Source organism: Mesoplodon densirostris, chromosome 1 (genome assembly GCF_025265405.1).
Source record: "Mesoplodon densirostris isolate mMesDen1 chromosome 1, mMesDen1 primary haplotype, whole genome shotgun sequence".
In the NCBI taxonomy this organism is placed as follows: domain Eukaryota; kingdom Metazoa; phylum Chordata; class Mammalia; order Artiodactyla; family Ziphiidae; genus Mesoplodon; species Mesoplodon densirostris.
This window is the reverse complement of record NC_082661.1, coordinates 30,049,356-30,061,794: the sequence shown is the minus strand read 5'-3', so window position 1 is coordinate 30,061,794 and position 12,439 is coordinate 30,049,356. Positions and strand designations below refer to the sequence as shown.

Below are 12,439 nucleotides of genomic sequence, written 5' to 3'. Positions count from 1 at the left end.
CATGCCACTGTCCTAGGGAAAAGGCAATCGTGGGGATCAAGAGCACCTGTTGAGCTAGGATCTGTCAAAGGCCCATTGTTCCTGCCATCAGAGAGATTCCTTGGAGCCTATTACTAAAAAAGGGGGAGTAGGGCCCCAAAGTCTTAAATCACCGTGAAAACAGCAGAAACAAAAACTACAGACATACGCAATAAACCTTCCCTGTGGGCCCCTTGATTTACGCTTAGTCAAGAACAGTTGACAGCATTTCACTTCCCCTTTGGCAAGACAAACCCAATGAAACCGTTTAATTTAAAGGCTTTTTATTAGGAACCAGGGGAATGAGCTGCTTATCCCTCTGTAACAGTCTAGAGCAGGTCATCAGGCCCAGGAAGGAGACAGTGTCAGAGATGCTGTGGTGTGACTTGCTGCACTTGCTCAGGACCCGGAAGGAAAGGCGGCGACGACGGAGGGCGGCAGGAACTGGTGTCAGCCAAAACACCAAGAGCCTGGGGGGGGAGAGCCCTCTGCCTTCCTTCCCACCCCGCCCGAGGCTGGAGTGTGCCGGGAGACAGAGAACGCGGCTGGAGTGGGCAGAGCAGCAGTGCTGGCCGAACCCTGGCTCCATTCAGTGCTGCTTCACTTGCCTGCCCTCCACTCTTCTTGCCGCTTAGTGATTAGGTATTTGAAGAACTCATACACAGACCACGCGATGGCTGTGGAGGGGATCTGGTAAATTACTCTAGCCTGCACCCCTCGGAAGTAGGCGGTCACCCCGCCGACTTGATACACCGTCCTGAAGGCACTAGCCATGCCTGTGATGTGTCCTGTAATGTTTGAGTTCAAAGCCAGGGATTCCTGGGTGTTGAGCAGTGTTTTGCAAACGTCCAGTGGGGTTGTGGCAGCGGCAGCTACAGCTCCTGCGCAGGCTCCGGAGAGGACGTGGGAGCTGGGGTTGTACCGTCTCTGGGGGTTAAAGTGCTCCTGCAGGAATTCATAGGTCATGAAATGAATGGCTTGGAAGGGAACGTTCATGGTTAGCTGCGTGGTGTAGCTGCGGTAAAAGGCCCCGGCCCCTTCATTTTGCCACACTGCCCGTACACAGTCTGTCACCCGGTGGTACGGTGAGTTGTACATTTGCATCCTCTGCTTCACCACTGGCGGTGCCATCAAGGAGAAGAAGGGAGTGGTGACAACCATCAGCCGGTGAGCAGGAGCGTCCAGATTCGGAGTCCCAAGCCAGTGGATCAGCCAATGGATTGGAGAGAGAAAAAAGTATGAGTGAATTGTCAGCCTGATTAGTGAAGGTTTCCCTTTTTTGAGAGGAGGGGATAGGAGAGGGTGATAAAGGGCTAAAAAATAATGGACCCAATTCTAGGAGGATCTCTTTAAAACCAGCCAATTAATATAGGATATATCTACAGGTTAGACTCCAGAGGGTTTCCTTGAAATAAGTACCTACCTATTATCGTTACCATCTTACCCTTTCGTAACTCTTAAGACAAGAAGTGATTCAGTGGCAGTGAACATAATAATGAACACAGAGCCCTAACAATCCCAATCCTCAGGTACACAGAACACTGAACTCTTACAACATGAGGATGTCATCCTTCCACAGGAAGAGGAGAAGGGCTACCACAAACAAAATTCTTAGTCAAGAAGCATATGGCTTTAGTTTCCAAACATCTCCTACCCCCTCAAGTAGATACATGGTATAAGCTCAGGTATAATCTTCAGCTTACCTTTGGCTCTTTCCTTGCCATGGCCTTGCCCAGACAGGTAAAGAACTGGAACTTTAAGGAACCTGGCAACTGTGCTATCCTTTCATATTTGTTTGGGTACCTCTTTCTCCAACTGAAAAGCCAAGATCCAAGCAGCAGTGCAGGGACTAAGCTCTACCAATGTACCTTTCATTCCTATCTCAACCATTCTTCATTCCAACAAGATAGGCAGTATTTTCAAATGTCAGAATCCATCTTCACCTTTCTGAAGAAAAGTGAAATAATTTGCTAAATTTTTTACATCAAATCCACTATAAAGCGGACTTCTAGGAAGGCCCAGGAATAGGCCACATAGAGCCAGACGTTTTCCCAGGGAAGCCCCAGGTGAATAAATCTCACTGAATATGCTTCCTGTCTAAGGGACTCCTCCTAAGCACGGACAACATGGAGGGAGTGCCCTCTAGTGGTAAGACAACGTAACACGCCAGGATTTCCCACCAAAACTGATGGGGTGCTCCCTGGCTTTCTCCTGCAAACCAAATATAAAGGAAAAGCCCAGAGATGTAGACGCAGCTGCCCACAGAGGGAAAGGGTGAGGAATCATTACCTTCTGCTGGATTCATGGCTGCATCATGAAGTAATGTTGCCACACACCCGGCCGTGCCTGTAAAGGAAAAAACAACTGCCACATGTAAGGCCAGGAAAGGGTGACTGACTCACGGAGGACCCAGAGTGAAGGGGCGTGGCTGTGATAAACCACAGCAGGGAAAGGGAAAGTTAAGAGCCAGTTTAAAAGGTGGGAACCCACTGCTTCTAAATGCCTGTTCAGAGAAATGAAGATACTTGTTCCCTCTAACTTAATAAGGCCATCAATCTACCTTCCACAGCTACGATAGGAAGGCCAGGAAGAGTCTGAGAAACAGCCCAGATTTGTTTCAACAAAGATGGCTCTGAGAATAAATGCAGCTCATGCTCCGGACAGGAAGCAGTTACACTGTGGCCAAGGGATGCCAGCACATCAACCGCTTCCAGAGGCGGGAGAGCACGAGGGGCAGGTGGTCAGATCTCCACCACAGAATCTCACCTTCTATCCTGCTGCCCCATGCTGCCCAACCCCAGTCTCCAAATCCTAACATCTGTCCACCTAGACCTTTCCCTCAGGTCCTGAACTACCGTATCCCTCACCCTCTCCTCTCCACTTTCACTTTGGTTTTCTCCAGGCTGCCATCCCTTCCATTACTTCCACACAATCTCCAACCCTCTGGTTTCTCTGTACAGAAGCCCCCCGGCCCCAGCACCATTCACTTGTTGAGGCCTTGTCATGTCCTCCATGACACAAACTGCCTGTGGGCAGCTGGGATCCTGAAAAGGTGAGGCGAAGAGCTGAGGCTCCACTGATGTCTTCCTTGGGTGGCTGGGTTACCTCCAATCCTGCCCCGAGGAGTGGGATACCACCCAACTACCAAGAAATACATAATGGGGGCAGTTCAGTGTGTGTCTCCACATTACCAGGGCATCAGAAGCTGATACCAGGGAGAAAATGAGAGGAAAGAGTCAAGCTGGTACGTAAGGGAGGATATTGTAACCCTTTGTTGAGATGCCCCAAAGAAGGGGTGGGGCTGGAGCAGCCCATTGTCTGAGAACATCAGGTTTGGAAGTCCCTCCCCTATAATCTGGCCTACTCCAGCCCAAAGCTTCAGCTTCAAATCATGCTGAGACTGGAAAGCACTGACAACAGCAAAGCCCAAAGAGTTGGGAAAGTGGGGGAACCAGCACAGGAAGGCTCAATACCATTGGCAATATGGCTATTGCCCCCAGGGTGGATTACATCACTCAGTGTCTTTTTTAACTTTTCATAGCAGGCAAAATAGAGGGCGTGGGCAGGCCCTGCGCCAGTTGCTGTGACGTTCAGGCCTCGCATGGGCCTCCACAGCCCCTCCGTTCTTATAATCCTCCAGAGGGCCTCCAACACATTGCGATAGCGGGCAGCTGGATCAGGCTGTAGGCTCTGCATCCGGGTCTGAAAGTACAGAAAGGAGAAGTGCAATGTCAGTGATGGTGACTGCGCACCCAATCTCAACACTCAGGCTTGGGCACTGGGCAGACCTCCTACGTGAAATCACGCCAGTATGTAGAAGTGATACCTGGCATCCAGTTTTACTGCCTTCCAAATCTATGTGCAGTCTTTCCAAGCCTTGGCTGGACCTTTCTTTTTCTGGTCACCTATGACCCTACGAGTGGAACACCATTATTTTCCCTCAAAAAATCGCCCCTTGGTTAAGCGTTCTTGAACCCAGCAACATATATTAAGCCTGTGTTTCAGGAGAAGTTGCTTTTGTGTCTTAATAAACTCAGGCTAAGAGTTCTTTACAAGTGGTTTCTAAAGTCAGCTATTTACTGTCTACAACATACTTTATTATTTCTGAAGACTGATCCTGGGCCTGCTTCCTGGCCACACACTACACTGACTAATGAGACAAGAGCTCATCCTTCGATATAACCTTGATGATAATCTGGCTTCTTCAGACTATTTGGCATTGGCAGCTGGGCCTGTAAGTTAAAATTCTGGCAGAAGTAGTATTCCTAATAGATGCTGCTCTAATTTCCTAGAAAAGAAAGTTTACCCTCAAACTATGAAAGTGGAAACCAATCTATTCTCTAAAACTGAGGGAGATTCCAGATTTCTAATCTAAACTGACTGAATCCCAAAACTGGCATCAATGAATAAAATTAGTCTCAGTGAAACACAACCCTTGGAATCTCTAGAGGATTCAATGACTGGAATGAATGTATATGGTAGATACTGAAATTTGGGAAATTAATCTTACTTGAAATACTTCCCAAATCACAGACCTTCTCTGAAGGATGAGTCTCCAATGCAGATCTCTTGTCTATTGATCTATTTCAAGGTTAGGGTGGCATGGAGACTACCAGATAGTATAAAATCAATGTCCAGGGACTTCCCTGGTGGTCCAGTGGTAAAGAATCCGCCTTCCAACGCAGGGGACGCAGGTTTGATCCCTGGTCAAGGAACTAAGATCCCACATGCCGCAGAGCAACTGAGCTCATGTGCCTCAACTAGAGCACCCGCGTGCCGCAAACTAAAGAGCCCACGTGCTCTGGACCCCGCGCACCACAACTATAGAGCCCACGCACCACAACTAGAGAGAGAAAACCCGCACACCACAACTAGAGAGAAGCCTGCGCATGGCAACAAAGAGCCCGTGCTGCAACAAAAAGATCTCATGTGCCACAACTAAGACCCGACACAGCGAAAAAACCTAATTAATTAATTAATTAATTAATTACTAAAAAAAAAAATCAATGTCCAGTGCCTGGAACACAGTAGGCACTCACGATTTGTTTGTTGAATGAATGAATGAATGAAAGAATGAATGAATCTTAGCTTTGTCTGCACCAGTTCAAAAAGGCCATTAGTGAGCCAATAGGGGCAACTAACACCCAAGTACAGTTTAAATTCCTACTTCATTCCCGTCACTGATTCAATCTGGATTTAAAAGCTTGAACCTTCCTGTTGGCCATCTGAAATCCAAGAGTAATGCCTCTTCTCAAAAGCATGGGAGAAAACGAACTAACCAGATTAACAAATCCTGGTTAGCTGCAAGCAATCCACATTCCTCTAGTTATTTTCTCCTTCCTGCTACCAACAAAGAACTGGTAGCCTAAAAGATTACGTTCAATCAGAAATACACAATATCACTTATCACAATATGACACATCCTTTTCTACTTCTCAATTAAAAAAAAAAAAAAAAAGGACTTCCCTGGTGGTGCAGTGGTTAAAAATCCGCCTGCCAATCAGGAGATGCGGGTTTGAGCCCTGGTCTGGGAAGATCCCACATGCCGCGGAGCAACTAAGCCTGTGTGCCACAACTACTGAGCCTGCGCTCTAGAGCCCGCGCACCTAGAGCCTGTGCTCTGCAACAAGAGAAGCCACCGCGACGAGAAACCTGTGCACCACAATGAAGGGTGGTGCTCGCCACAACTAGAGAAAGCCCGCTCGCAGCAATGAAGACCCAACACAGCCAAAAATAAAAAACAAAAACAAAAACAAAACTAATCTAGTATTGGGGGAATGTTTAGAAATTGCACTGTTCTGCTGGAGTCAATAGCATATTTGGGTAACTAGTCTTAAAGGTCTGGCCTCAGAGGCCTGGAACCGTTTACCCACAAGAGAAACCTGGACTGTGTGTAAGTTACAATGAAAATTTTACACACACGTCTAAATCTAACTCACAATTCTAACTCAATGAAAATACACCCTCATGGAGAGGACCCAGGCATAAGCCAAACCAAATATACAAACAGATATGGCTCCCCAAATTTGTGGGCCAATCAATCTCTTTCACAGAAAGATGAAAACCTCTTAAAGATGAAATCTCTAAGTACTAATTAGTGAATAGTCTTCAACATAAAAAAAACCACTGCCTGACTTTGAAGAAAAGCCAAACAGGGGGCTTCCCTGGTGGCACAGTGGTTGAGAGTCCGCCTGCCGATGCAGGGGACGCGGGTTCATGCCCCGGTCTGGGACGATCCCACATGCCGCGGAGCGGCTGGGCCCATGAGCCATGGCCGCTGAGCCTGCGTGTCCGGAGCCTGCGCGTCTGGAGCCTGTGCTCCGCAACGGGGGAGGCCACAACGGTGAGAGGCCCGCGTACCGAAAAAAAAAAAAAAAAAACAAACAGGTAAGTAGCTTGGTAAGACAAGTCACACTTGAGTCAGAAAGGCTGAGTGGGAGACCCAGCTTTGCTAGCTATGTGGTCTTGGGTATGTCACTTAACCTCTGAGCTTCAGCAATGTCATCTGTAACATGAGACTAAGAATGGCTGGCTCAGAGTGCTGTTGTGGAGATTCAGAGTTAAGGCAAGTAAAAGCCATTGCTAATTTATGCGGTGCTAGAAATATAAGGCTTTTTGTTGTATTCAGCTATGTTTCTCCGAACTATTAGTTCACATCTCAAAATCTACAGATCATGGCAGTGTTGTCTCGTGTATAAGTCATTTTGCAAATATGCATATGGGCAACTAACTGTTCTTTAACCACTACCAAACCAGGCTTGATGTTGTATTTTTTGTTTTCATTTTAAAGTTCCTCTGTGGCTATGATTTATGTGTCCAGCGGTTCATCTAAAGGTCATGTTTAGGAAGGAGCACACCTGTGAAATTCTGTGCCTTGCTTGGTTCTGGAAATCTCCTTTTGGGAGCCTGTATGGAAGGCTTGGGAGTCAGACTGGGTTTAAATCATGACTCTGCCACTAACTATGTGACCTTGGGTAAGTTACTTAACTTGCCTGTTTTCTTCATCTATAAAATAATGAAAATGGTATCTACTTCATGAAGTTGTTCCAATGATTAAATCAGTAAATATTAAGGCACATCAGATAGTGCTTGACAAACATGAGCAACTGCCATTTACTGAATCCTCATTATTAGATATAAGAAAATCAGATAAGCCAATGTTTCCATTTCCTAACTGTCCACTGGTGAATGTATATAGATAACCATTGACATCTGGAGTTTGGAAAAGATTTACTTCCCTTTGTTCTTTCCCTCCTTAACTTATTATATAAGTTGTTTATTTGCTTCACGACTACGAAGCCAAAAAGCAGCACCTTGGTGACAGGTGCTTAACCAGATGATTTTGAGAAAAGTTTTGAATGCTTTACGCTGTAGAACCTATCCCTTTAGATAAAGTCTGGTGCTTGTCTCTGAAGCCCAGAAAAGGAAAACTGGGATTCACTTGGGCTCCCAAACCTCCCTATTATGACCATGAAAATCGCTGGTTGACTAACTATAGCCTAGCAAGGCTATGCTGACTTCCCATGGTCCCTCCCAAGGATATTTTAAGTCGACTTGACCCTGATAAGCGGTTTGGGGGTGCACAGGCTTGCATGCCAAGAGTCACTATCAGCTTTCACTTGCAAACACTGTGGTTGCCCTTTAGGCTCCAACACACATACCTGCCTCTAGTCTTAGGGTATGTTGGGCTGCTCTTCCTCTCCACCACCTATTTATGGTAGAAGAGGAAGAATAGCTACCCAGGGACAAGTGAACTGCAAAGCCCTTTCTGAAGGAAGAGATTTGAATTTTACTTTCATGCCTGCACAACAGTGTCTACTGTAAACAGTGTTTACTGACACGAAATCCTGATAGGCTCACCTAGTTTTTCCCTCTAATAATTTAAATCCCAGCATTAATGGCAAATGAAAATGATTCTTCTAAAACACGCTTTTGTGTTTTTGAAGACTCCTGAGCACTTTTTCCTCTAGATGAAATAATTATTTCTTTAAGGTAGTGCTTTGAGGCATGACTGTAATGTTGTATTACTAATTTTTTAAAAACAAAAATTCCAAAGCTTATGCAAATGAATAAGAACTGTTCTTCAAAACAGTTATCTTGGAAGGCTACAAGCGACTTATTCCAGCAATGCTGCTGCAGTTATGCAAAACATTTCTGGAACTCCTCTTTCCAAAATGTTCCCTCAGTGGGTTTATCAACCTCAGGAGTAAATCAGTCTCCTTCCTTTCCAGTCCTACCTTATCTTTGACCCCAATCATCATTACCCATTTTGATCTCCCACCTGAACTGCCATATTTGATTCTGAATGGTCTCATTTACTAAAACATCAACTCTGTCTTGTCACAGGACAAAGACTTGCCCCGTTTAAGGATATGTAGCCAAGCATTCCAGAGGCATTTCTAACAGAGGAAGTTATAAAATGTTTACAACAACATTAGCATTATGTAAATATATGGAGTAAGGAGATAGTCTCCTAAGGTAGTGGGACAACACTTAAATTGATAAGCTGAGGTAATATTTCTGAGGTAATATTTCTAAGTCAGTCACATTAGCACATTGTACTTTTCAAGCCATTCAATAATTTTCATTACTCTCCTTGATCTAGTTTTCATTTGATACCCATCCTGAAAGACAGCACCCTAGACTATCTTGGACTTTACTCACAGTCCAAGTATAGTGAGGTTACTTTGCAGTTAGATCATGTTAACTTTTGGATATATAGCATTAACAACTCACAGTCATTCAGCCTAGACTCTATTACATACATGTCTGAATCTTTTTTATTTGTACTTACACATATGACATTTCAATATTGTTAGAGCATTAGCCATCCTCTTACTTCTCTCTCATGGATTTTACTATTTATTTCTATTCCTCACCATTGACATGCGTATTTAAAATTCTAGGGACTTCCCTGGCGGTCCAGTGGTTAAGACTTGGCCTTCCAATGCAGGGGGTGCAGGTTCGATCCCTGGTCGGTGAGCTAAGATCCCACATGCCTCGGGGCCAAAAAACCGAAACATAAAACAGGTGCGATATTGTAACAAATTCAATAAAGACTTTAAAAACGGTCTACATCCAAAAAAAATCTTTAAAAAAATAAATAAAATTCTAATATCCATTTTAGCCAAGTGCATTTACCACAGTTTCAAGGGTATGGCCCTTGGTAGGAGTTACCTTGCAATGTGCTAGAATACTCCTACCAACTCGGTGTCATTCACAAAGCTTAAGGAGCACTTTCTCCATTTCCTCATCCACCTTACTAATGAAAACATGAAACGGTACTGGAACCAGGGAGCAGAAAAGAAAGACTTTGCATCTTCCAAATAGATATTCTCCTCCTGAATATGTAACTTTTTCCTAATTTGAGAAGAAAGCATACATCCAAGAGCTGTGAGGATATTGTTTAACTATATTACCCTTAACATGTAAAGGACAAACCAGTCTCTGTCGTTATATTTATTTCAACAGTCCCCTTGGTTGTTCCTTTGCTAATGCACAAGAATAAGAACTGTAAAGAACAATGTGCTCCCCTCGTCACCCAGCTTTCTTCAGAAGCATCTGACTTCTTGTACCCACTCATCAGCCTGCTTGGTGTGGCTGGAATTAGTTTTACTTTCACACGAATCATACCCTCTTGTTGATCCCTTTTTATTTTCTTCACAGTAACATCTACTTTCCAGTATTGTCATGCTTCCCTTCTAGACAACTTTTCCCTTTTTGTCAACTTAAGTGGCTAAAGAAATACACTTTGAGGTCCATCTCTCCTTGGAGGGCTGATGTGCTCCCTGCATATACACAATCCCAATCCCAGCTCAATTTTCATGTTCAGGAAATAGGTGGAGTATCATGCTTGCTGCACAGAGAAACCGAAACTTTTTCCTGAACATGGTCTTTGCCATATTATTTCCAGTCAGGAACTCTGAATTCTGACTGCACCATGATTTCCAGTCACTCATGGGTTAAGATTTAATAAGTAAATCCTTCATCTAGCTGAGAGATCCCAGATTCTGGTTCCTGCCCCATCACTTTTAAGGGAAAACACAGCAAGGAGCTTGTAAAAGCACTGGCCAGAGAACATCTCTAGCCATTAAGATCCTATTTAGGGTGTTCAGTAAGCTTTACCTTAATCAAGTTAGTAGTACTTACCTGTTCCCTTCCCATCCCACCCTATTCCTATTTAGTCCCAGTTGGGATCCAGCGTTTTGGCTGACAGATTTTCTTTCCAGAGTCCCAATTTAGATCTCACTGACGGTGAGAAATTGGTCCTGGCTTCTGAATGGGATCAGTTCTCGGCCGGGACCTTTCTTGCATAGGTGTGTGCTTCGAATAGTGTGGTGGCAGGAACCAGAAAGGAACCCTGGTCGGCTCCGGCTCTCGGCTGGGATCCTGGCTCCGGGCATGACACAGGGGTCGGGTCAGCCCCAGGTGAAGTTCGGAGCAGGGCCAGGTCTCACCTTGACGCAGTCGATGGGGTACATCACGCAGTGCTCCAGGATCCCTGCCACGGCGCCCGCCACCATGTGCGTGGTGACAGTGGCTCCAGCCGGCAGCGCCTCGTAGTCCGGGCCGGAGTCCGGATCCTGCCGTACCGGGGGCCTGCAGGCCCCGGCCTCCCCGCCGCTGGCCCCCCGGCCCACGCCCCGCTGCAGCCACCCGTCCAGCAGCGCCGACTCCCCGGGGCTCCGCCCCGGCCCAGCCGCCGGCCCCCCCGCCACACCGCCAGCACCCCGCCCCTCCAACTCCATCCACCCGGGCCAGCTGCAGCGCCCACCCCCGCCGCTGCCGCCGTCGCTGCCGCCGCTGCCGTTGCCGCCCCCAAGCCCCGTTGCGTCTGCCTCAGGCGCGGCCCAGAGAGCCCGGGGCCTCGGGCTCCCGCTTGGCCCCGAGGACACGCCCCTCTGTCAGCCATTGGTGCAGCCGTCAAGCTAGCCCCGCCCCCGGCTTACGTAGAAAAAATAGGTCTGTGGTATTAGTAAAGTTGCCTGTCATTCCTCCGCCCCGCGGCGTTGCGACAGCTTAGATCCCACCCCTTCCCCTTTGATCTTGGAAGCGTCTTGTTTATTGGCCACTTGATTGGCCAACATGTAAGATCAACCCGCCCTCCGACTTTTCTGGAGGGCGGGAGAGACTTAAGGCTGAACTTTGATAGGCTCAACGACTCTTGATACTTTGAGCGCGGGCATTGGCCAGTTTTATGTCGGGATCTGATTGGCTACAGGAAGAGGGCGAAGCGCCCAGGGGCTATCGAGGGGGAATTTCGGGCCCTGACTGGCGCCCGTAGAGCTGTGGGTGCTGCAGGCTGGATCGTGTCGGGGGAGGAGGGGAGGGCGGTGCCTGGCATTCAAGGTCAAACCGCTAACGGATGCGGTTAGGCCCCTCCTAGAGCGCCCGCCCCGAATTCCGGGACTCGCGGGTCGTGTGCTGGCGGGTGGCTTTGGCCCGAGAACTCTGTTCCCGCGGGATCTCGGCCTGGCGTTGGGTGGAGCGGGCCGGGGCCGGGCATCCCCTGGCGAGGCCCGCCGGATGTCGGGAAAACTGTTGCGACATGCAGGAGGAGGCCCGTTAAACTCCGGTCAGGTCGGGAGAGTTGACCCCTCCGTGCTGCGCGCGGGCGGACTCCTTAGGGCCTGATGTTCCTCAGGCCCCAGCGCCCGGCACTGGGCTTACCCCGGAGTCGCCAAGTAAACCCCGCAGTTGTTGAGTGAATGAGTTCTCCGGGGACATGCTGTCGCTCGGCCCTGCGCCAGGCCGAGAGCTGGAGGCGGGGAAGGGAGACGTCGAAATGGGGCGGGACGATTCAGAGACGACGACAGGTGGGGAAGCTGGGCAGTAGGTAGCTTCCCAAACACAGCAGGAAAGTACGGCAAATTTGGGTAAGCTTGTCGGACGCACAGCTTGTCCCTGAGCTGACTCACTGATGAGCTCCCCTGCCCGGTGATGATGCTTTTTGTGGTAAGACTGCTCTCGATCCCAGACGCTTCGGCTGGGGTCTCAGGGGGGCGCTTACTGATTAAAGAACAATACCAGCAGTTCCCAGCCTTGAGCACCACCTCCTGGGCGGTGACGTTGCACAGGTGGTGCTTTGCTAGGGCTGCGGGCTCGGTTGAGGAACACAGGCTTTCCCCACTCCGTCTTCCCGGCTTCTTCAGTCTCCCTTAACTGGAGCGTGTTTGCACAAGTCTCCCCAGTGTTTCCAGATCTGTCTTTACTCTTTTACTGAGATGATGATGTAATTGTGAACTTCTAAAAATCTGTTTCTAGCTTTTCCTTAGATAAGAAAGGTTTTTCTTTTTCTCTCTAAAGCTTAACCTTTTTATGGGTCTCCGTTTTGGGGGGGGGTTAAACTTTTTTTTTTTAAACTTATTCTCTTCCTATTCAGCACTGGCTATTTAACCTTTGGGTCTCGACCTTTTGGAAA

At 47.6% G+C, this 12,439-nt stretch overlaps 1 protein-coding gene across 1 annotated transcript; it reads right to left on the bottom strand.

The window, feature by feature from the left end:
* Window positions 1-285: 285 nt before the first annotated feature.
* Window positions 286-10,891, bottom strand: SLC25A28 (solute carrier family 25 member 28). Its single transcript, XM_060108975.1, has 4 exons — window positions 10,476-10,891; window positions 3,492-3,720; window positions 2,308-2,364; window positions 286-1,136 (listed from the first exon to the last, which is right to left on the bottom strand). The coding sequence occupies exons 1-4, from the start codon at window positions 10,764-10,766 to the stop codon at window positions 619-621; spliced, it is 1,095 nt and encodes a 364-aa protein (XP_059964958.1). The 5' UTR covers window positions 10,767-10,891; the 3' UTR covers window positions 286-618.
* Between the last annotated feature and the right edge of the window lie 1,548 nt (window positions 10,892-12,439).

Excerpts from the sequence above, each read along its gene's own strand:
- SLC25A28 (XM_060108975.1), bottom strand. The coding sequence starts at position 10,766 with ATGGAGTTGGAGGGGCGGGGTGCTGGCGGTGTGGCGGGGGGGCCGGCG. Across the intron at positions 2,365-3,491 it reads CAATAGCCATATTGCCAATG|GCACGGCCGGGTGTGTGGCA; the intron begins GTATTGAGCCTT and ends TTTCCTTTACAG. Across the intron at positions 1,137-2,307 it reads AGCCATGAATCCAGCAGAAG|TGGTGAAGCAGAGGATGCAA; the intron begins GTAATGATTCCT and ends TGGCACCGCCAG.